Source organism: Scyliorhinus canicula, chromosome 8, assembly GCF_902713615.1.
Source record: "Scyliorhinus canicula chromosome 8, sScyCan1.1, whole genome shotgun sequence".
In the NCBI taxonomy this organism is placed as follows: Eukaryota; Metazoa; Chordata; class Chondrichthyes; order Carcharhiniformes; family Scyliorhinidae; genus Scyliorhinus; species Scyliorhinus canicula.
In genome coordinates this window covers 52,819,188-52,844,167 of record NC_052153.1, presented here as the reverse complement: position 1 = coordinate 52,844,167, position 24,980 = coordinate 52,819,188, and the positions used below count along the sequence as shown (strand labels likewise).

General features: G+C 44.5%; 1 protein-coding gene across 6 annotated transcripts in view; it reads right to left on the bottom strand.

Moving 5' to 3' along the window:
* The window catches only part of fsd1l (fibronectin type III and SPRY domain containing 1-like), an 80,497-nt gene that overhangs the window by 49,787 nt on the left and 5,730 nt on the right, over positions 1-24,980 (bottom strand). For all 6 annotated transcript variants that reach the window (XM_038804568.1, XM_038804570.1, XM_038804573.1 and 3 more), the window contains exons 2-4: positions 24,484-24,579; positions 14,297-14,428; positions 3,828-3,929 (exon numbers count right to left, since the gene is read on the bottom strand). In XM_038804568.1, coding sequence (XP_038660496.1) covers positions 3,828-3,929; positions 14,297-14,428; positions 24,484-24,579 — 330 coding nt within the window. The remainder of the gene's footprint in view (positions 1-3,827; positions 3,930-14,296; positions 14,429-24,483; positions 24,580-24,980) is intronic.

Genomic DNA, 24,980 nt, shown 5'->3' with positions numbered 1-24,980 from the left:
ATGGGATAGATTCAGAATGGGTTCTAGTAACTCCAGACTGGACAGCCATAAGATGCTGTGGGCCATCACCGAAAAATGAGGTCACCCTGATGAAGCTACAACACAGGACTACTTGAATACCAAACAACACAAGCTGCATTTGATAGAAGTCAGAGTTAAGCAATCCCACAACCATCTAAGCTCTGCAATCCTGCCTCATCCAGTCATGAATGATGGTGGACGTTTAAACAACTCACTGGAGGAGGAGGTTCCAAAATATCCCCATTCTCAATGATAGAGATGCCCAGCACATCAGTGCAAAAGACAAAGCTGAAGCATTCACAATCATCTTCAGCCAGAAGTGTCGAGTGGATGATCCATCGTGGTTTCCTCCGGAGGTCCCCAGCATCACAGATGCCAGTTTTCAGGCAATTTGATTCACCCCACATGATATCAAGAAACGGCAGACGGTACTGGGTACTTCAAAGTCTATGGGCCCTGGCAATATTCCACCTATGGTATTGAAGGCTTATGCTCCAGAACTTGTTGCGCTCCCAGCCAAGTTTCAGTACAGCTACAACATTGACATCTACCTGGCAATGTGGAAAGGTATGTCCTGTACACAAAAAGCAGGACAAATCCAACCTGGCCAATTACCGCCCCATCAATCTACTTTCAATCATCTGTAAAGTGATGGAACGGGTCATCAACTGTGCTTTCAAGCAGCATTTACTTAACAATACCTGCTTACTGATGCTCAGTTTGGGTTCCACCAGGGTCACTCAGCTCCTGACCTCATAACATCCTTGGTTCAAACATGGACAAAAGAGCTAAACTCGAGGCGAGGTAAGAGTGACTGCCCTTGACACCAAGGCAGCATAGGATTGAGTATGGCATCAAGGAGCCCTGGCAAAACTGGAGTCAATGGGAATCAGAAGAAAAGTATTTGCTTGTTGGTGTCATACCTAGCACAAAGGAAGATAGTTGTGGTTGCTGGAGGTCAGTCATCTCAGTCCAGGACATTACTGCAGGAGTTCCTCATGGAAGTGTCTTAGGCCCAACCATCTTCAGCTGCTTCATCAATGACCTTCCTTCCAACACAAGGTCAGATCCAGGGAGGTTCGCTGATGATTGCACATTGTTCAGCATCATTCACGACACCTCAGGCAATGGAGCAGTCCACGCGAAAATGCAGCAAGACCTGGACAATATCCAGGCTTTGGCTGACAAGTGGCAAATAACATTTGCGCCATACAAGAGGCAGGCAATGACCATCTCCAATAAGAGAATCAAACTATCACCCTGGCATTCAGTGGCATTACCATCACTGAATCCCCCACTAACATCTCCAAGGTTACTATTAACCGAAAACTGAACTAGCCATTTTAATTCTTTGGTTACAAGGGCAGGTCAGAGGTTAGGAATCCTGCAGCAAGTAACTCACCTCCTGACTCCCCAAAACCTGCCCATGATCTACAAGGCACAAGTCAAGAGTGTGATGGAATACTCCCCGCTTGCCTGGATGGGCGCAGCGCGAACAACACTCAAGAAGCTCGTCACTATCCAGGACAAAGCAGCCCACTTGATTAGCATCCCTTCCACAAACATTTACTCCCTCCACCACCAACACACAGTGGCAGCAAGTGCCATCTACAGGATGCATTGCAGGAACCCATTAAGGTTCCTTAGGCAGCACATTCCAACCCCATGACCACTATCATCTAGGACAAGGACGGCAGAGAAATGGGACATTATCACCTGGAAGTAACTTTTCAAGTCACGCACCATCCTAACTTAGAGATATATCGCCGTTCCTTCACTGTCACCGGGTCATAATCCTGGAACCCCCTAACAGCACAGTGGGTGTACCTACATCATATGGACTGCAACGGTTCAAGAAGGCAGCTCACCAACACCATATCAAAGGCAATTAAGGATGGGCAACAAATACTGGCCTAGCCAGCGAAGCCCACATCCCATAAAAATATAGATTTTTAAAACCATAATGTCCATAATTGCTCAATTTCAAAAATGGAGGGATGAACAGGGAAAGGTTCTTTTCATCTCCAAAAAGGAAACTATAGATCATCCACAGAAGTTATGCTTTGCTCCTCAAACATAGTCCATTCTTCACAGGCAAAGTCCACTGACCATCCCTGCTCATTTTAGAATTGCGATCCACAGTTGTCCAGTTACATTTTCTTACTCAGCTGTAAACATCCCAAAAGCTTCAGTGGAGGAGACAGAAGTGAGATTGTAAATATATCATACATGCCAAAAGGATCAGGCCAGACAACCAGGAGTTATTTTCATAGAGACATTTGGTAAAAGGTCCCACCTTTTGCATGTGATCCATCATCTGTAATCTACAAACACCTCAAAACCACTGAACAACGGCAATGTCCTCTCCTCGCTCTGTTCCCTCCCCCCAATAGAAAGATCTACCTTTCCAAGTCTCATCCAGTTTTTTTCGAATTGTTCTAATTTTTCCATTTTTCCGGTATATTCAAAGTCCAACTTCCATTCACCAGGTTCTAACAGAGCTGTCTCAACATAGCACTTCTTCATATTTGAAGAGGAGCAAAACAGGTTTTGGATCCACAGTATGTTTGCATGAGGATATTTAAGGCAATTTGTCTGATTCATAGTTCTAAGCACTCATGCCCAAACATCTTTATCCTTCATTGGAGGAATAGCAAACATCAATAGGAGAAAGCTGAAATCCACCAAAGCAGGCAATTCTCAAATTCATTAGCTGTAAAGTACAGAAACTTACTGAAATGTCTTAAATATCAAAAACACTAGGAATTAAGCCAGCATAGATAAGCTTTAGTAGGTAACAAAAGGTTTGCTGACATTCCAGAAGTTAGTCAAAAGGTAAATTGTATCATTTCAAAGTCAATGTGAAATTTTCAGGGGTATACATACAATTTTCTTATTGCAGTCTCTATCTCTACAAGAATTATATAGTAGTTGCATTTTATATTTAAGTCTATGTACTGCATTTGTTGAAAAGTTACCAGTCTTTGAATGCACTACAACAATGAAACATAACAATCTAGGTACAGTCATCTCAGAGGTTCCCTTAGCTCCATTTTGGTAGCTGTCCCCCCTTTCTTCCAAAATCTCCAGACCCTTACAAAGGGGGAAAGAGACTGGGAACATGCTCCTGAGTTTCTCCTGCTACTTACTAGTATTTTTTTTTAAAAAGAGGATACCCAAGTAAAGCTCTCCCCTGCTCAGAGCTTGTGAAGAAACAGCCTTAACTCTCTAATTTTCTGGGATTACCATGTGCAGGTAACCGGAGAATCCAGATGCCACCTCACCACAGTGCAGTAAGCTGAGCCAAAGCTGCACTGGACAGTTGTCACCATTTATACAGGCAAAGTGGAATGTGCCACATGTAAATCACAGCATCCGAAATTCTTGCATGATTTTGTTACATCCCATTGTTCATTTCTTTTTTCCCCTCTTTTTTCATAAATTTAGAGTACGCAATTACTTTTGGGATTTTTTTCCAATTAAGGGGCAATTTAACGTGGCCAATCCACCTAACCTGCACATCTTTGGGTTGTGGAGGTGAAATCCACAGACATGGGGAGTATGTGCAAACGCCACACGGACAGTGACCCAAGTCCAGGATTCGAACCCGGGTCCTCAGCACCGCAGTCCCAGTGCTATCCACTGCGCCACATGCCGCCCTTCCCATTGGTTGTTTCTACTGATCTCAATAATGTTCCACTCCTGTTTAAAACTGTTGCTTCCAAATTTTCAAACCAAACTCTTCTTCTGCCAAAAAGGTTTGGTCAATTTTGTCCGCCCACTTCCATGTAAAGCCAAGATCATACCTTAGTGAAAGCCTCCGGGTCAGCTGTGCTCAATGTCCGATTTGCATATTCTAGCAGTTCCTCTGAACCTTCCAAAGCATTGTTGCATATTGTCAACTGGTTCTGATTAAATCAAAAATTAACGGAAGTCATCCATCCATGTTCAATGTAATTACATAAGAGTATAAAGTTGCAATTTTCTTACCAGAGAAGGTTTAATTCAACATCAACTGCAAATGGAAATATCCACTCAAATTCATTTATAAAGAGCTCTAAATTTTGACAGTGTAAAAGATCCCTTGTCAAGAAAAAAAATTAAGCATTCAAAGCGATAGTTTTCAAAAAATAAAAACTTAAGAGTACCCAATTATTTTTTTTCCAATTAAGGGGCAATTTAGTGTGGGCAATCAACCTACCCTGGGCATCTTGGGTTGTGGGGCTGAAACCTACACAGACACAGGGAGAATGTGCAAACTCCACACAGACAGTGACCCGGGGCCGGGATCGAACCCAGGTCCTCTGTGCAGAAGGCAGCAGTGCCAACCACTGCACCCCCAAAGTAGTTCTAACTCGCCATCATTTCAGTTATACAAAAGTAATCACACTCGGTGACCTATTTACTTAACACAAAAACAATCAGCCTTCGGAGCTTACAATAACCAACGGACACGTTTACCACGTCAAGTTTTCTGTCGTTGCAAGCTGAAAGTTAATGCCTCAAATTACAATCGCCCTTGTCATAACCTAGGGTTAAGCAGGTCGTGGGACACGAATGACACCGTAAGCAGATCATTGCTTTGAGACTGGAGGATTGATATTCCCAAAGGCTATGGAGAATACACACTCCCTCAATGATGGGCGGGGCACCCCCTTCTACATCCTGTATAAAACCGGAGGGCCATGAACTGTGAGCTGGCTTCTGTAGTAGAGTAACAGCTCTGTACTCTTAGAACATAGAACATAGAACAGTACAGCACAGAACAGGCCCTTCGGCCCTCGATGTTGTGCCGAACAATGATCACCCTACTCAAACCCACATATCCATCCTATACCCGTAACCCGAACACCCCCCCACCCCCATTAACCTTACTTTATAGGACACTACGGGCAATTTAGCATGGCCAATCCACCTAACCCGCACATCTTTGGACTGTGGGAGGAAACCGGAGCACCCGGAGGAAACCCACGCACACACGGGGAGGACGTGCAGACTCCGCACAGACAGTGACTCAGCCGGGAACCGAACCTGGGACCCTGGAGCTGTGAAGCATTTATACTAACCACCATGCTACCGTGCTGCCCATCTTGTTCTGTTGCATTAAACCTTTTTCCTTTGACTTAACCCGTTCGGCTCAGTGTGGACTCCTTTCCGGATCTTATAATAGCCCCATTACATTCATATACTAAACACAAGGAAAATTCCAACAGTAAAGAGCTCAACACCACATATGATATCCATTTGCTTCCATTTCCTACCACAGGTATGGGCAGGATTTTCCAGCCCTTCACGCCAACAGATCTTCCAGTCCCATGGCAGGACGGGTGAGCCACACAAAGCGTTGTTGACATTGGCTGCCACTGGAAAACATGTCGCTGGGGGGGGGGGGGCAAAAAATCCCACCCATGGTCTTCATAGTTTGATCAAAATTCCATGAGCTGCAACTTTAGCAGTTTCATACGAGGGACTTTATCAAATACCGTCCGGATGTTCTGATAAATAACATCTGCAGATATTGCCCTTTCCGCTACTTTCGTCACTTCTATTTTTTTTATATGTGTTTTTCTACATTTTCACATTTCCTTCAAAATTTAGACCCCACCCACAGACAGTAAACGGTAACAAATACAAAATCAATCCCCTCAACAATAACAACGATCCCATCTCCCACCACCCCAAACAACGGCACACCTGTCAATATGTGCATCCAATAAAACAAACCCTCCCACGGTGGAAACAAAAAACAAAGGAGAGAAAGAAAAAAGGAGTCCGGGACCGCCCATGGTCACCATAGAGTCCACTCCCCCCCCCCCCCCCCCCCCAAAACACACACACTCAACGCCGTCCAAACTCTGAAAGAGTGCCGTACATGATACCCAAGAGTTGTAACCCCCCCCCCCCCTCCACTGCCACTTGTAAAACTCCTTCCCCCAACCTCGGTTCCTTCCCCCCCAACTTTCCACCCCGGCTAGACCACTCGGACCCTGTTCTGCCAGGCTCCGATGGCCACAGCCCCTCCCCCCACCTTACTCCCATTCACTGGCTGGCTTAGACCGGCCAGCAGGTCTCCTCGCCAGCTCCACCGTAAAGTCCTGGTATAGACGTATACCAGCTCCAGCCCACTGCACCACCCGCTTCTGCTTGACCCAGCACAGGACCTTCTCCTTCACACTGTACCTACGGAAGCACAGAGTCACTACCCTTGGCAGCTCACTCGCCTTTGGTACAGGCCTCCACGACCGATGAGCCCGATCCAGTTCATATTGGGAGGGATCCTCCCCCTCCCCCAATAGTTTCACCAGCATCGCAGCAAAATACTCAGTCGGTCTCAGCCCTTCAACTCCTTCGGGCAGCCCCACAATCCTCAAATTCTGTCGCCTGGACCGGTTTTCCAGGTCTTCCATTTTTCCTCGCAGGTCCTTATTAATCTCCAACACCTTCCGCATCTCCTTCCCCATCGACGTAAGTTGATCACTATGCTGCAATAATGTCTCCTCCACTTCCTTCAGCGCCTCCCCTTGCTCCCGCACCTCCGCCACTGCGCTCGCCAACGCCGTCGTCACCGGGGAAATCGCCTGCTACACCAGCACTCAAAACCTTCCTCATCTCCTTCCTCATTGTCTCCATGTAATTTGTAAACTGCCTTTCGAATTCCGCAGCCATTACCTTATAGTTATTTCTTCAGACGTAAGCAATGCGGCCTCCCCTGGTGCTCCAGCCTCCATTTTCCTTGGTGGCCCCGCGGTGACCTTTCTACTCTCCGACGAACTTTCAGCTGTTTTCACAGCCGTTTTCTTACTGGACCTCTACATATCCCTTCCCTGAGCTTTCTCCTGGCCTTCACCACCCCTAGGACCGGGCGTCACTCCCGACAATGCTGTTCCCGAACGGGAGCCCTCCAACGCGAGGCTGCCTCCCGCCCGCTGTCACCGGAAGTCAGCCGTCACCGCTTCTTCAATGGCCTTGGTGAGATCTTTTCACAGTTGTTCTGCTGCTAGAATTCAGCTTTCATAAAGGCCCTCAAGTCAGCTTGAAATGAAATGAAAATCGCTTATTGTCACGAGTAGGCTTCAATGAAGTTACTGTGAAAAGCCCCTAGTCGCCACATTCCGGCACCTGTCCGGGGAGGCTGGTACTGAAATCGACCTGTGCTGCTGGCCTGCTTTAAAAGCCAGCGATTTAGCCCAGTGAGCTAAACCAGCCTTTAAGCTTGTCCTTCCCCCGCCTGCATGCTGGAAGAGGCTTTGTCTTTGGTGCAGCTTCAGCCAAATCTTTCACTGTTTCTGCGGGTCTGGTTACCAAGAAACATACCATTCTTGGGGAAAGTACTCCGCCAACATTCACCTACGCCTTTTCATCAAAATTCCACCCCGTATTGATTAAAAAAGAGCTCTTTTCTGTAACCTTGGGCAGGAGCTGCCTTGTGTGTGACCACTTACTCCATGGTGCACACCGGAAGCCCACTTTTGTCACTTCTTCAAAAAAATGCAAACAAGTTCATCATGTCCGATTAACCGTTCTACAAATTCATGCTAGCTCATATTGATTTGCAGAATATGTTCAACGTGTACAATTAATTACTAACCCTAGGAATTTCCCAACAACAGATTCTATGCTAACTGATCATTTCCTTGGGTTCAGTTGAGAATTCAAGTTCTTTTTGCCCTCAGTCTGGTCTCAGTAAATATACCGAGTCGGATTGTAGGTAAAACAATTTACTTTATTTGCGCGTCTTGCAAGCTGACTCACTCTGCCAGAGTCTTGTTGAGTCCCCAGAGTGAGTGAGGTACAGAACAAAGACTTCAGTCTCATATACATTGGTATAAAAAAAATGAGGTTACACACACGACCAAATAAGGTAACTTGGCAATTGTAGGATTTCCGATCGGTTCTCTCACATTCCTTAACCTAGCCATACAAGGTAATCTTAGCAATTACTGGTCCCAATAGGCTGCCCTCACATTCCTTTTGCCTGAGGCCCCTGTGATCACCCATCCCCCTCACCATAATACTCCTGACATAGCCTGACTACCCACCATGCTTCAGTGCCATCCCCTTTTGTTTATTTCCTCACAGTCACTCACTTTTCTTAAATAACAGTAAATAAGTAATTGGTCAATCTAAAGAAATGGTTCCTGAACAAATAGGGCCGTGGCAATCTTCCTACCTTATTTTAAATCCCTGGAATGGAAGCATCATGGTCCTGGGCATTATCATTCTTCACTGCTATTATTTTCTTCATTATACAATTATATATTTACTTATGTGAATTTTGGTGAGTTCCTGTCTGATACAGTATTAGTTGTTTTGGAATGTCTGACACACTGACATCTTCCACCTTATTCATGAAGACTGCCATTTCCTTACTTTAGTGAGTAGCCAATTCTTTTTTCCAATTAAGGGGCAATTTAGCAAGGCCAATCCACCTACCCTGCATATCTTTTGAGTTGTGGGGGTGAGACCCATGCAGATGCGGGGAGAATGTGCAAACTCCACACAGACAGTGACCCGGGGCTGGGATCAAACCCGGATCCTTGGCGCCGTGAGGCAGCAGTACTAACCACTGCACCACCATGCTGCCCCTGCCATTTCCTTAGATTCACTGAAATATTACTTTTACGCCACGGGGTCCTTCCAGGCGCCCAGTGGGGTTCTGTCCAGGATCTCTCAGACCTTGGTGCACAGGTGCATCCACACCATCATGGAGGCCCTTTATGTCCAGTGAAATCAATACTTCTACTTTGATATGGACTGAGCCCATCAGGATGCCCTGGATCCAGGCAGTGGTCGTTGGGATGCATGTCCTCCTATGTGCATCTGCGGATCACAGGCCATTCTACACAAACTGAAAAGGATTCCACTCGATGAACGTGCAGCTTGTGTGTGACCATCAGCTGCTCATCATACACGTCTGTGCCCGATTCCTAGGCAGTATGCATGATGCCTTCATCCTGGCAGACTCAACAAATCCTGACGTGTTCGAGACACACCCCCGGATGAGGGGTTGGCTCCCTGGTGACAGGTACTATTTGGTTGTTGTTGTGGCTGATTACACCTATCCAGAGGCTACAGGCCGACGCCGAGTCCACTGCGACACCCATACAGCGACTAGGGGTGTGATCGAGCGGTTCTTCGGCCTCCTGAAGATGCGGTTCAGATGCCTGGACCTCTCTGGAGGGCTGTCCAGTTTGATGCTGAGAGGGTCACCTGCATTGTGGCGGCCTGCTGCGTCCTCCACAACATCGCACAGCAGAGGGGCGATTTCTTGGAGCAGGAGGAGGAACACCAGGCCTCATCCGACAGGAAGATGTGGGAGAGGGAGTGGGCGGGCAGGACATGTAGCCCAGGCAGGCATGGGAGGCTGCATGACGTGTGTACCAGGGACTATGCGCACGGGATGCTCTGATCAACTCCAGGTTCACCAGTTAGGAGGGGAGTAGGGGGGGGGCGCGACTGGCCAGGGGCATGGAGACCGCATCCCAACTCCACACCCCCTCACTTCCCCGCCCCGCAACCACCTCCGTGATACATACTTGCCACACAATGGGGTGTGGGCCCTGGGTTGGCAATAAAACCGGCTCTGGTCCATGGGATGGAGGATGATGACAACCTGCTCTGCGCTGGTGTTCCGCATCGTATGACAACGTCGGACTCCTGCCCACGATAGCATTTCCCACCATCCACCTGGGTGATTCCTGCATGTGAACTGGCCATTCCATCACATGGTTCCATCGAATCCCTGGGTGGCGGGGATGGTCTGGGGGGAAGGGGGGGGGGGGGGGGGAGCAGCCAGTGCCACCCCCCTCCCCACCCCCGGCCAGCCCAGACTAGCCCACCCCTCACAACCATCAGACAGAGCACCAACGCAGGTTGTAACAATGGTAACAGGTCTATATTGTGAACAAATAGAGACACATTTGTGCCCTAACCCTGCACCCGTGTCAAATTAACTGGTGTCTACTTTCCTGACCTTATGGGCCCTAATGCTGCATCTAGGTGGCTCCCCAGATGGTACAACAGGAGTGGAGGCGGCCTGCTGTGATACCTACACAACGACTTGCTCCTGGAGGTTGGACTCCTCCAACTGTGCCTGCAGGTACTGGATATAATGCCGACATGTAGTCCCTGGTTCTGTGACTGCATCTCCACTACAGCAGCTAGTCCCTGGGATCGGCCTGCCCTCCAATCGTCCACCCCCTCGGGTGCTCCTACCTCCACCTGCTATACCAGGTCATCAGAGTGTGTTCCAGGAGCCTCTTCACTAAACATGCCCAACCGAGGTGCGTGTCTCTGGGATAGTGGCGGGTGTTGGAGATAGCTGTGACAGAAAATCAGTGTCATCCTCCGACCCGAGCTCTGGATGACCTGAGTCATGGGTGGAGGGCTGGTATCTGAGCTGCTCCCATCGCTGCTTAGCTCACAGAGGTGGGGGCTCCAGCTGTGGCACTGGCTGGGGACAGGGACACCAGATGGACCCACCACATCTCCAGCAGGTCCTGCAAGACACAAGACAAAATGCATGCTTAGACCACGTGCCGGGGGGTGGCGTGGAGATGAGGGTGGCATGGGGATGAATGGTTGACAGACATGTCATGGGAACCCTAACTCAGCGGGGTGTCACTTCCTCGACTATGCCGAACTCCACCTCGGCGACTTCCTTTTCCTCCAGGTCGCCGGCCACTTCCAGGGCCCTCTGCTCTGCCAAGGGTCCACTTTACAGGTGTGATGCAACAAAGAACTAAAAGTAGTTTTAAACAAAAACAATGTTTATTCTATGAATCCAGTTAACATTTTATAAAAACACTGTAAACAGTTTATCAACTACCAGCCCTGACAACCCCCCCCAAAAAAAAGATACAGTACTCTATAGATAACCCTTAATAACTTCCCAAACATCCACAAGTTAAAACCTTTTTAAACAAAGATATCAGGTTTAAATTCTCTACAGAAACAGGTATTACTTTGAAATCAATGAGCTGAAGACATTCTTTAGCTTGTAGAGAGAGAGATCATTACACAGCTGCTTGCTTTGAATGCAGCTCTCCAACTCTGAAAATGAAACCAAAAACACACTGCAGCAACCAGCTCAAAACGAAAATGAAAAACAGACAGACAGCCCAGCTCCACCCACTCACTGACATCACTGCACTATTTGATAAACACCCATTTCTTAAAAGTACATCCACCTGACAGTGGGGAGTGAAGTGTGTTTATGAGGCTGCAGCTTGTCAGCCTCCGGAGTATCAATCCCACACCATTTTTCATTAGAATCGATTGTGTTCCACATGGCGTCGGTACTAGCCCCTTAATAGTAACGGAATCGGTGCAGGTGTGGCGCGATTTTTCTGTCGTGAAAGTCCACAGATTCTCCATTGGCGTCAACACTTCTCAGAAATGGGGAATCGCGCCAGAGATCTTTTGCCTAGCTCTGTTCATGTTGCTGGTTCCAACATGGATCACAACAATTGAATTCTCCCATCCCTCTTGAGCTTTAAAGCCAGCTCCAAGTGTTCCTCACCCTGACAACAGGCAGGCAATATACCATTGGAACTCCTGGTCCTGCTTACAAAGAATGTTATCTTTCCCATAATTATGGAACCCCGTCACGCACCCCTCCTCTTCCGCCATTTGCTGCTCCAGGATACCCTAGCTTGAATCCTGGCTGCCTTTCCAACAATCTATTCTTATCCTCACAGGCAGCAATTAATTGTACCTGTTGAATAAAATCAGTTTCTACACCTGTTGAATAGAATCAGTTTCTGTAACTTACTTGTGTCCCGCTTCCACCATACACTATTGGTCACACCAACCCAGTTCTGAACCTGCACCTCTATAGAGGTGACCCCAAAATCTGGAGTAATCTTAGAGATTGTTTTCTCCTCCCCCACCTCTTATGTGACTGACTGTCTCCAACTTTGCAGTTAAGCTCAATGACCGTGAGCCAAAGCGATCTGAGGCAGATATCTACTGCAGATGACTGTGCACGAACTTCTACAAATTGCAGTACAAACAGAACCTGCTCTGCATACCTTAAGGCAGATTATTTGCATTTATATTTTAGTTATTTCTTTATCTACACAGTAACACGCACTAAATCACTGAACAAAAATACTGCCTCAAGCTTACACAAGCTATTACAAGCATTGAAGGCAAAAACAGCACTTTTCCCCTCTGCACAGAATGTTCTCTTGCACCAAATTTCTAACTTTTGCTGTTTTCTGTGCTGACCACGTTAACCTCTCATGCCCTCCATGTTTCTAGCCTAATAATAAGAGCCTTACGAGTCACCTCTGGAATGTAATGCACATTTGGCAGACATGATGTTTGACAACATGCACTTTATGCAACAATTGAAAGTTAGTGTACATGAATGGACTGCTGTACTTTGCACAACCACTTAGTCTGACGGATGTTGGCAAAAACATGCCGACACAGCTATTGAAGTGCATTGTTTGTTTTGACGCAGGCAGTACATCACATGGGACACAGTCCAGATTGGGTGCTGTTCCTAACAAGTGCAAAATTCCAAGATGGTCAGCGAGGTATGGGCTGGAGCAGGGGGAAATATTTAGATACACGCAGGTTCGAGATTTTGCCAGAAAGGAGATACTGAGCTTCCCGGTAGAGCCGGCTTCCACATTGCTGATGGCGGTGCTGACAACAGGAGGACTGGAGAAGGGAGGCAGTGTCGGCGGTTTACAGGGCTATTTTGGAAGAGAAGGCACAGCTGGAAGGGATCAAGGCAAGGTGGGAGGAAGAGTTGGTAGAGGGTATGGATGAGGGGTTCTGGTGAGGGTGAACGCCTCCACCTCGTGCGCGAGGTTGGGACTGATATAGCAGAAGGTGGTGTATAGAGCACACCTCATAAGGGTGAGGATGAGCCGGCTCTTTGAATGGGCAGATGATGCGTGTGAACGTCGCGGGGGGCCGCAAACCACATTCATATGTTTTGGTCCTATCCAAAACTTGAGGATTACTAGAAGGAGGTTTTTAGGGCAATCTCTAAAGTGGCGCACGTGAAACTGGACCCGGGCCCTCGGGAGGTCATATTCGGGGTGTCAGAATAGCCAGGGTTGGAAATGGGTGTGGAGGCAAATGTTGTAGCCTTTGCCTTGTGATTGCCCGAAGGCGGATCCTGTTGATGGGGATCAACCTCTCCACCCTGTGCCCTGGCGTGGCGGGGGACCTGCTGGAATTCTTGACTCTTGAGAAGGCCAAGTTTGAACTGAGCTGAAGGATGGAGGGGTTCGACAATTCATGTGCATTATTCATTATGCATTTTCGAGTATTGGATTATATCTAAAATTAGGGGGCGGGGGGGCTGTATGTGTTAATGGTGACTATGGGTAATTTCTGATTCCCTTTTGTTATTTGTTTATGTTAACATGCGGGCTAATGTTTGGGGGTTTGGTGGGAGGATGGGATTGTTATTGATATGGGGATTGACATTGCATTTGTTACTGATTATTGTTTATTGTTGGGTGTAAATTTGGGAGAAAATGTGAAAAAGAATAAAAATATTTAAAAAGAAAATTCCAAGATGGTCCTTGGTCCTTGAGCCATTTATTTTCTTCCTGCTTTCTATTGATACAGAATCTAGGGAATGACTGGTTTTATTGATATGGCTCAAAGAACCAAAACTTTCTTTTGTATGCACAACACCTTGAGGTTTACCCTCAGAGTTAGTTCATTCGATTACTCGATAAATAAATTTTGAGCAGTTAGAGCATTTGGCATTGCCTATTTTACCCTGCTCCTGCAAGGAGGTTTTGACCCATACCCTTTTGCCAATGAGTGATCTGATAGAGTGAAGAACCCTTAACTGGGGAATAAACTGGCATAAATGCTACTAAACCTGATAGGATGAACAGCAGAGACCACATGCAGCATCGCTGGCTTATGAGGGTATGTGTTAACATTAAGCATGTGTTGGTTTTCCAGTAATTGTCACGATAGGCAATACTGCTAGTGTATGGATTATGATGGACAACGACTTCAAACCTAAGAAGGGGCCAAGATAATTACTTTCTTACCAATGTGCTTAATTAATTGGAAAGAAAAGTTGTCAAAGTTCAGAATCACTAACCGTTTCTGGTTCATTTAAATTGAGATAAGTTGCAAGTTTGGGTAACAAAAATATCAGTGGTTTGAAGTGATAGATTTAGTTTCATAAATACACAAATACTCAGACAAAGAAAACATTCAGATAATCCCAAAAGTGATTAAAACAATTAAAAAAATTACAAAGTTTGGCTTGGTGGACTTAGATTACCTGGAGCTCTTGACTTTTGTATTCTTGTTCTTGCTTGACCTTATTCACCATACTAGCCTTCATGTCATCTAAGGTGGCCTGCAGAACACCAAATTCTTCTTCCAAGTCAATCATCACCTTGGTGGTATTGACCTACCATGAAGAAAGTGACAAAACAATTCTTACCTTGTTATATAGGCATATAGGACCTTTAGCAACAGATGCTGCAATCACACTTTGGGATAAGAATTGGATAAAAGAAAACCAAGAGGAACTGAAGGAAAACAAATATTTTCAGTGCACTCCATTTGGCTGTATACAATCAATTTTTATTACATATCTATTTGGATATAAAAGTCAAGTTTACCAACTAACTGCAATTCTAAAAATACAAGTTCTCTTAGTTGTGCTTGGCAGACTCAGATGGACTTCCTGTAGTAAAGAGAGATAAGTATGTAATGTTGACAGCTATATGGTTGTATCTGCAATTAAAATAGTTTCTTCCCAGATGTGGTCAACCACTGGCGGGTGAAAGCAGAACTAGGGGACATAGCCACAAAAAATTGGGGAAGTAGATTTAGGACTGAGTTTAGGAGGAACTTCTTCACCCAAAGGGTTGTGAATCTATGGAATTCCTTGCCCAGTGAAGCTGTTGAGGTGCCTTCATTAAATGTTTTTAAGGTAAAGATAGATAGTTTTTTGAAGAATAAAGGGATTAAGGGTTATGGTGTTCGGGCCAGAAAGTGGAGCTGAGTCCACAAAAGATCAGCCATGATCTCATTGAATGGCGGAGCAGGCTCGAGGGGCCAGATGGCCTACTCCTGCTCCTAGTTCTTATGTTCTTATTTATTGCCAACACATTATGGCCATGCAAATTGGCCGCTGAGACTAGGCTGCGTGTGAGCACTAGTCCATACATGCGCCGAGCTCAAGCACTTGCTTCCACTGATATCAAACAGACCAACAGAGGCAGAAAGATGCCAAGAGACAGAGGTACAAAATAAGTTCTAAAAGCAGTAAGCGACAATGAGAAATTCTGAAACTGAGTCAAAAACTAAATTAAACCTTGCATTGCCGGTAAATTAATTACTTGAAAACAAGCCCTTTGAAAGTAATTCGGGCACATGCAAGAGGACCCAGGTAAGAATCCCACCTCATCAAATGGCAACATTTGAATTCCAGTGTCTAACCCTGAAATCATTGTTGATCGTCATAAAAACTGATCTGGTTCCTAAATGTCCTTTAGGGAAGGAAATCAGTCATCCTTACCAGGACTGGCCTACTTGTGACTCCAGATCACAGCAATGCGATTGCCTTTGAATTGAGTGGCCATTTCAGAGGGCAATTAGAGATGGACAAGAAACGCTGGACCAGCCAGCAATAGCCACATCCCATTAAAAAAACGTTAAATATAACTTTAAATTCTTCCTTTTAAAATGAAACTCTAATCTCTCTTAAATCACATTTCACATGGTCAGTGATTGAGCATTTTCTCTGGTTCACTATCTAACTTTCGATTAATTAAAAAAAAAAAATCTTTATTGTCACAAGTAGGCTTACATTAACACTGCAATGAAGTTACTGTGAAAATCCCCTAGTCGCCACCTTCTGGCACCTGTTCGGGTACACAGGGGAATAATTCATGAATGTTCAAATTACCTAACAGCACGTCTTTCGGGACTTGTGGGAGGAAACCAGAGCACCCGGAGGAAACCATGCAGACACAGAGAGAACGTGCAGACTCTTCACAGTGACCCAACTTGTAAATAAAAGTGAAAAAAATCCATTCTTTGGGACATTATAATTTGGACCAATAGGTTACCGAGCCTTGTGAAATCAGATTCATCTCTCAAAAAATTCAAAAACAAACAGATGCCTGGAATTATTTGACAAGTAAAACATTCCTACAACTAAAAACTCTGCATTCAGGAATTTGAAAATGATCAAAAGCATTGGTATGGTATTAGTGGTGTGATATTTTGATCTGAATTTAGAGTAATGCACAGCTACATCAGTCAACTAAAATTGAAGATGAGATTGACCTGACCTACGTGCAGATGTTAGATAATTAAACCACTATTGTTTCTCATCTGCAACAAAGGACTTGGTATCAGAAACCACTAAACGCATCCAGTTTCTTGGTAGCGTGGAATACAGACAATACAACAAACATATCTAGATTAGTATTGAATTAGGTAGACAGATGGCAAGTGAGGTTCACAGACAAAGACCATATTACACATAGGCCAAAAATGTGGGCCACGAGCATACAATAAGCAAATTGAATAAAATTAGAACTGAAGACTCAAAGAAGCCAAGGAGTAACAGCAGAAACATTACTCACCAAGCAAGATTAAAAGCCTAGAAAACACAGTCGACACAGTAAAATTTATTGCGAACCAGGTAGGCAAACATCCTGTTCAGTTTTTGGTCATCATGAAATAAAAATATACCAGTCCCATCTCTCAAAACATTGATATTTAAAATGGACAGTCACTTATATTGACTAAGTAACTTTATTCATCTGCAATGACTAGAATCACAGTACTATGCAAGAGAACACCATTCGGTCCAAAATAATTTTGCCAGCTCTTTGAAAGGTATGCTAAAACCTATAAACAATTGTATGACAGGCACAATGGTGAAATAAGCAGAGAATGCATAGAGATTACAAAACTGAAAAGCATCAAGTGATGCATGATTTTGGAAAGTGTAGATGGGGAGACACAAATTGGACACGTGTATACAAAATGGCACACAAGTTGAAAAGCTGTTTTTTTTTAAAAAAGAGGGTTATTTGGGGTTTATAACTTGAGGAATAGAATGTATAAGCAGAGTAATAATGCCAGATCTTCATTAATCATTGGTTAGTCTCAGCTGGGGTCATGAGGGCATTTCTGGGAACCACATGGAAGAATGAATGGAGCACTGCATTTCCAGACTAAATTGAGAAGCTAGTTTCAGGCTGCTAAAGGAATGGACATGGTTCAGCAATTTAAAATGAAGACTACAGGCATTTTCCAGCAAACCTGACTACATTATAAAGTTGTACAGAGAAAAAAAAACAATAACCACCTTCACATCCCTGTGTTATGGATTGTCTGGGAAATTCCTACGAAGGTGTGCCTATCCAAACATTCATTTTTTAAAAATAAATTTAAAGTACCCAATTCGTCACTTTTCCAATTAAGGGGCAATTAAGCGTGGCCAATCCACCTACATTGCACATCTTTGGGTTGTGGGGGTGAGACCCCGCAGACACGGTATCCAAACATTCATAGGAGCAGCAAAGAAACTAGTCGCCATTGTGAGAAGTGGCAAAAAGCAAGTTTAAATTGCCAGGGCACGATTACCTCAGATATTCCCAAGAGTCTAAGCCATACAATTGGTAGAAGAATTAAGTGGAGCCTGAGCCTAATGATTGGTAGAAGAATGAAGTGGCTATGGGGACTTGGGTTATAACTCTTTCAAAGAGAAAACAAGGTATGGCCTTGGCACTGTCACTTATTACAAGAACTCAACTCAGAAATAAAGCATTTTGAGATGGATGCCTGGCAGTTGGATAGTAACAGTTTGGACCTTCTAATATAGTTCCTGGATGAAACTTACAAGAAAGATGATCTGTTAACTGTATATGAGGCATGTTCAGATTTTCATAGATTTCAGAAAACAGATGGAAGAATATACCATGTTCTTTAGAAGATACCATAAAAAAGTTGACACGGTTCATTTGGGGATCATTGGTTTGGTAGTGGCATTTTAATTGCAGGATTAAATTTACAGGTGCTCCATATGAACAGGCAACTAGTTCCAAATATGTGTGTTTGGTTCTCAGAGGGAAACTCTGTTGGATCAGATATCTGCTGTCAAAAGAAATTCCTGGGGAAATAGCTTTCATGGAAACATCGGGATAGCTGGCTGTGACATAAATAGAAAATACAAGGATTGCCAGATTTCAAAATAATCCAGGCAGTAGACACCAGCATCAATACAACTAAAAGGCAAGTTTTTGTTTTCTTTCACAATGAACACAATTTGAACACCTAGGACTCACAGGAAACAAGTCCTAGGTGCTTCAGGCGTGACTCCAAGTATCACTATGTGGTGAACTGCCAAAATGAAGAGGCAAGGCCCTCTAAATAATACAATTGGTTTTAAAGGGAAGAGGATGAAGACAGCAACAGGCTACACAAATAGTTTTAGTTCTGTGATGAAGTTAGTTGCTGACTCCTTTAATCGTGTAGTATTAGGTAATGCTCGTCTTTCAACAGAATGTGCAACAGGTTGATTAACATTTTATACTTGATTCACTCAGTACTGAAGAGGATTGACTCTGGGTTAAGGGGAATAAAAGTACTACAATAAAATGATGAGTCAAACTCGGATGACACAAGATTCTGATTATGTCAAAGTTGTCAACCAATCCCACCAGCGGAATAGCAAATCCCATTGAACGATGTCTGTTATAAACGAACATTCTGCAGTAATAACTCCGGATTAGTCAAACATGTCTAAGCTTGTCGTATAACTGCAGTCAGAATGGAGTTAGACCACCTGTTTTCCCTCGACTATGCCGCAAAGGCCGTGGAGATGCTCCTGGATTTTGCACTGCTGTACAGAAGCACCACAAACACATTTGACTGCTTTGCCAATATGGTGGACCATGTCCGAAGACAACACACTAAGCAGAAAATACTAAGTATTTCCAGAGCTAACTCAACATTTTTCAATGCACAGCCCCAGCCTTTTACACAGGCAGACCACTGTAAGGCACAAAAAGACTGAATAAAGACTTTGTCACATATTTACTGATTTAATGTGTTCTCATTTGGCATCTGAATCTATTTTAAATGTAGACCACATTTAAATGTAGACCTCCAACTTCATAGTCCCCCAACCTCAGTGTGCTTCCATCTCCTTCCCAAAATCCACAACAGACCTGGCCTGATAATTGTAGACTGTTTCTGTCCCACTGAACTTCTTGATTCTACTCTCTCCCACCATAGCCTGCCTGTTCCCACCTACATGTGATTCATATGACGTCCAAAGTGCTTTCAACAAGTCAACAACACCTTCTAGCCTGTTCTTGACCTACTATTTTGCTCCACTTGCCATTCCCTTCTTTCTCAACAGCATAAAATCCATCACATGTTTACCTCTCTCCAGTTCTGTAGAGCCTGACTAAACTCGATACATTAACAAGAGTCGCGATCTACTGACCGCATTGTGCCCGAACAGAACGCAACGCAGCCGATAAATGCCAGGAGAGGTCTCCCTACAGCCTCGCATGGCTCGTGAGATCAACCCAAGTCTTGCGAAGCATCGCGATCAGGACGCCACCCACAATGGGCATGACCCAGCCTTGCGTGCCTAAATAGGTTTAAACCCCGCTTCGGCGAGCTGACCCGGGATCTATCGGGCGCCCAGCTACACCACCCTATCCCCGTAACCCCAACTAACCCTAACATCTTTGAACACTTAAGGAGCAATTTAGCATCCACCAATCCACCTAACCTGCACATCTTTGACTGTGGGAGGAAACTAGAGAGGCTGGGGAAACCCACACAGACATGGGGAGAATGTGTAAATGCCACACAGTCACCTATGGCTGGAATTGAAGGCTAGTCCCTGGCACTGTGAGGCAGCAGTGCTAAACATCATGCCACCTGCCCTGTCTACCTGATTTAGCATTTCCATACTAATACATAGCAAGTACAAGATAATTATTATCGCCAAAATTATGGAGAAATGGATTTGGACTAGACTTGGGACACCAAGGTTTCTGACATGACAATAGAGGTCAATTTGCTAGGGCAGCACGGTGTCACAGTGGTTAGCATTGCTGCCTCATGGCTCTGAGGTCTCAGGTTCGATCCCGGCTCTGGGTCACTGTCCGTGCAGAGTTTGCACATTCTCCCCACAACCCAAAAATGTGCAGGGTAGGTGGAAACTACCAGAGGAGATTGAATCAATGCCAGTGCCCATCATCACCTCTCCCCTCGCTATCCAAGGCCCCAAACACACCTTCCAGGTGTAATTGCCCCTTGATTGGAAAAAATGAACAGGGTACTCAAAATGTTTTTTTATTTTATTTTTTTTTAAAAAGAGGTCAATTTGCTGATAAGAAGTTAGCAATGGCCTGTGCGCAAGGGATCCTGCTTTGATCGATGAAATGGTGAATAACATTTTAGCCGATCAACCGGACTGTAAAGTTTTGTTTTGAATAGTAAGTCTTTCATTTAAAAATTTTTTTGGTTGTACCATGTATAATTTTAAGTTAATCTATTAATTATAGAGTAACTGAACACTTAATTGTATTCAGGTGGTGGGTGATAATTTGTGCCCCTACATATTGAAGCACATTGAAACTGTGGCTGCTGGTTTTGGAAACAAACTTTGTAATGTGTATCGCTGCAAATAAAAGCTTACAAAGTGTGTAAAGTTTGAACTCCAGTTCTATTCTTCACTGCCTGGCTTTCTAGAATAGAACACTGAGAATGTGCCAGCTTCCATTGTTCAAAAGACTGTACACAAATTTAAAAGTGATGCGTCACACCGAAAACATCCAGGGAAGGTGACAATTAAAGGGAGGGAGGATCTCTAGTATAAAATGGTCTAGTGAATATCATTTCAAAAGCATTTAAAAAACAGGACTAGAACAAACAATAGTAATTAAAATAAACTTTGAAAGTATCAGAAAAAGCATTTCGACTGATATATTTGAAGAACTACAAGTTTAAAAAAAGAGCTCATTACAAAATAGTGTTACAATTGTTAAGTTTATAATCTGATTGTTTTATGACTATATTTTGGTTTATAGGAGTGTTATAGTTTGGAACTATGGGCGGGTTTCTCCGGTCATTGACGTCGAAATTGCATTCAGTGATCGGCCGGAAAATCCCTGTTTGCGCCGAAATCGGGACGGCCATGCTTTTGCAATGCTCCGCCCCCCTCAAAAACGGCATACTCCTAAACCACATGGACAGCCTCAGGACAGAACCTGAGGCCCTCCCCTGTTGCTGCGCCCTGATGGGCCGGGTTCCTGAGGACGCAAAACACTTATGGTCTTTTTTTCCGCGGACCCCACGAGGCAGCTGCAGTCAGGAGGGCTTCGGCGAGGGCTGGGAGGAACTGGTTGGGGGAGGTCCGGGGGTGGCAAAGGGGTTTACTGGGAGACATTATTTGGCAGGCCGATTCCGTAATCGGCCGGCACCATGGTTGCACAGCTTGGCTGCCGCAGACCGCTGTGCACCTGCGCGGTCAAGAATGTGGCAATTCTCCGGCCGTATCCGCAGGTAAAGCTGTGGGCTTTACGCTACGCGGCTGCTATCCCCCCACCGGACAGAGGATCGGTGTAACGGTTGCACCATTTTTGCTGCCGTAAAACAGCACCGTTCCCACGCCGGCATCAGCATTTAGTCTGGATATCGGAGTATCCAGCCTATATCTTTGAATTTAGACTAAATGAAAGGGATTGTGCGACATGTGCTGGAATCTGCCCGACAGTAAGCCTGGGTGGTTTAATTGTTAGAAATCAGACAAAGTCTCTAATTCTTTTACTGAGAGGAAGGCACAAGATATTTATGCTTGTGGACAATGCCAGCAGGCATACAGTATACCATGAATAGACCCAACTCTCTGAAGTACCAGAAAGTATCACCCACATCAACGCTATGACCAAGAAAGCACAACATCATCTATACTTCCTCAGGAAACTAAGGAAATTCGGCAGGTCCACATCGACTCTTACCAATTTTTACAGATACACCATAGAAAGCATCCTATCTGACTGCATCACAGCCTGTTGAGGCAACTGCTCGGTCCAAGACCGCAAGAAATTAGAGAGTCCTGAACACAGCCCAGTCCATTACGCAAACCCGCCTCCCATCCATTGACCGTCTACACCTCTGCTGCCTTGAGAAAGACCCCTCCCACCCGGGTTATTCACTCTTCCAACCTCTTCCATCGGGCAGAAGGTACAAAAGTATGAGAATACACACTAAAAGGTTCAATAACAGCTTTTCCCCCACTGTTAACAGACTGCAGAATAACTTTCTTATGGGCTGATCTGATCTGTTCACACATCTTCTCTACTGTATAAAAGCAAATTACTGCGGATGCTGGAATCTGAAACAAAAGAGAAAATGCTGGAAAATCTCATCAAGTCTGGCAGCATCTGTAGGGAGAAAAAAGAGCTAACGTTGAGTCCGATGACTCTTTGTCAAAGCTTTGTTTAAATGTGTTTAAAATGAAAGCGCATGGAATTAGGGGTAATGTTTTAAGAGGTGCAAAAACGAGAAGCAGACTATTATCCGAATGGCCGTAAATTAGGAGAGGGGAATGTGCAACGGGACCTGGGTATCCTCATACACTTCTCACTGAAGGCAAGCATGCAGGTGTAGCAGGTGGCAAAGGCGGCAAATGGTATATTGGCCTTCCTAGCAAGTGGACTAGAATACAGGAGCAGGGATGCCTTGTTGCAATTATGCAGAGCCTTGGTGAGGCCACACCTGGAATACTGTTTGCAATTTTGGTCTCCTTATCCGAGGAAGGATGTTCTTGCTCCAGGGAGAGTGCAGCAAAGGTTTACCAGACTGATTCCTGGGATTGCGGGTCTGATGAATGAGGAGAGATTGAATCGGTTAGGATTGTATTTGCGGGCAGCACGGTGGCACAGTGGTTAGCATTGCTGCCTATGGCGCTGAGGACCCGGGTTCGAATCCCGGCCCTGGGTCACTGTCCATGTGGAGTTTGCACATTCTCCCCGTGTCTGCGTGGGTTTCGCCCCCACAACCCAAAGATGTGCAGATTAGGTGAATTGGCCACGCTAAATTACCCCTTAATTGGAAAAATAATTGGGTACTCTAAAATTTTAACAAAAAAAAAAGAAAAAGGATTGTATTTGCTGGAGTTCAGAAGAATGAAAGGGGATCTTCTAGAAACCTATAGAATTCTAACAGGACTAGACAGGGTAGATGCAGGAAGGAGGTTCCCGATGGTGATTGTCCAGAACCAGGGGTCACAGACTGAGGATATGGGAAGACCTTTTAGGACAGAGATGAGGAAAAATTTCTTCAGAGCATCTGTTACCACAGAAAATAGTTGAGGCCAAAACATTATATGTTTCAAGAGGAAGTTAGGTATAGCATATAGGGCAAATGGAATCAAAGGATAGGGGGGGGGGGGGGGGGGGGGGGGGAGAAGAGGAGGATTAGGCTACTGAGTTGGATGATCAGCCATGATCGTAATGGATTGTGGAGCAGGTTCGAAGGTTGAATGACCTCCTGCTCCTATTTTCTATGTTTCTAAGTTACTCCCCACTCTTCTAAACTCTATTGGAAACAAGCCCAGTCTGTGCAACCTTTTTGTCCTTCATGTGACAGCTCTCTGGAAAAAAAAAGCAACTGGAAGACCAGACATTTGAGAAAGGCTGCTTTCTCTGCCAATGTCGTGCATGCGCAGTTGTACTGCTTTACTCTGTGGCATCATTAAGTGCAAGAGATCATAACTCTGTTCATTCCCTCAACTTCAGTGGGACACTTGTTCTCTCCATTTGGTGATTTTTTTTTTAAGCAATCCTAATGAGAATGAAACTGAAGAACAAAATTAACAATTGTTGAGAGTGGATTTTGGAACCAAATTGGGCTATTTTATTCAAATCAAAATACGAAACAGATTCTGCCCGATAATTTCCTTTAAATTTATCTTTTTCTATTGCATATTATGTGCAAACCCTGGCAGCTCACTCATCAATGGCTGAAACATTTTGCTATTCTCTGCATGGTATTGGTTTTTAATCGGATTGCTTTTGCTGTCCAGCCAATGATGTAACTGGTTTTCAGCACATACACAGACAAGTGCATATGTGCAGAGGAACATCGGCGGCCATCTTGCATTGGCAGGAGATGGTGTTTGAGAAAAGCTGTGGCCTCAAAGTAAAATCTTAATGAGAGCAGACAATCAGCTTTTGCTTAAATGCTACAAAAAAATTGCACTGTTTATAATGAAAATCTTCACTTTGTCAAGAAGTATTCAGCAATTTATTTAGTTCATCATTTACTTTGATATATTTGTATACAGTTGAATTGCAATCACCAAGTTTCCATATAGACAATTAAATGAAAGAAATATGAATGGAAAAAAAAGTTTAAATGAGGCAATCAAGTACATGTTTTCATTTAAGAAATGTGATTCTAGAGAAATACTACCTGAACATTTTTTAAAGTATGGTTCAACGTCTCAATGAAATTCTGTATTTCATCATCTTTGTTTGCCAGCGTTGTGATAATTCTTTGCAATGCTTCCTACAATAAAGAAAAATATGTTAGCCATCTAAGAAAGTGACATTCTACCTTGCGCTAACACCAATATTGCATTCTATGTAGGGGTAGAAGCTTATGCTCAGGTTTCTTGTGAAAGCATAGGCATATACATGTACTACATGGACAGCTTTATCCCCCATGTTTCCAGCATTGTTTTGATTAAAGGGTGTGCAATTTTGACAACCATAGGTTCACCTGTGTCTTTTCTCAGAGACCAAAAGGAGGTGGTTTCGTTATAATGTCATGCAATCAAATGCACCAGTTTATCACAACATGACAGACATCCTATGGTCCCAAAGATTGATTGTGGATAAAAGGAAATGGCTTAGTACTTTGCACCACATTTCACTTTCCCACATTTTTCCTGGGTCTATGTCTGGGAT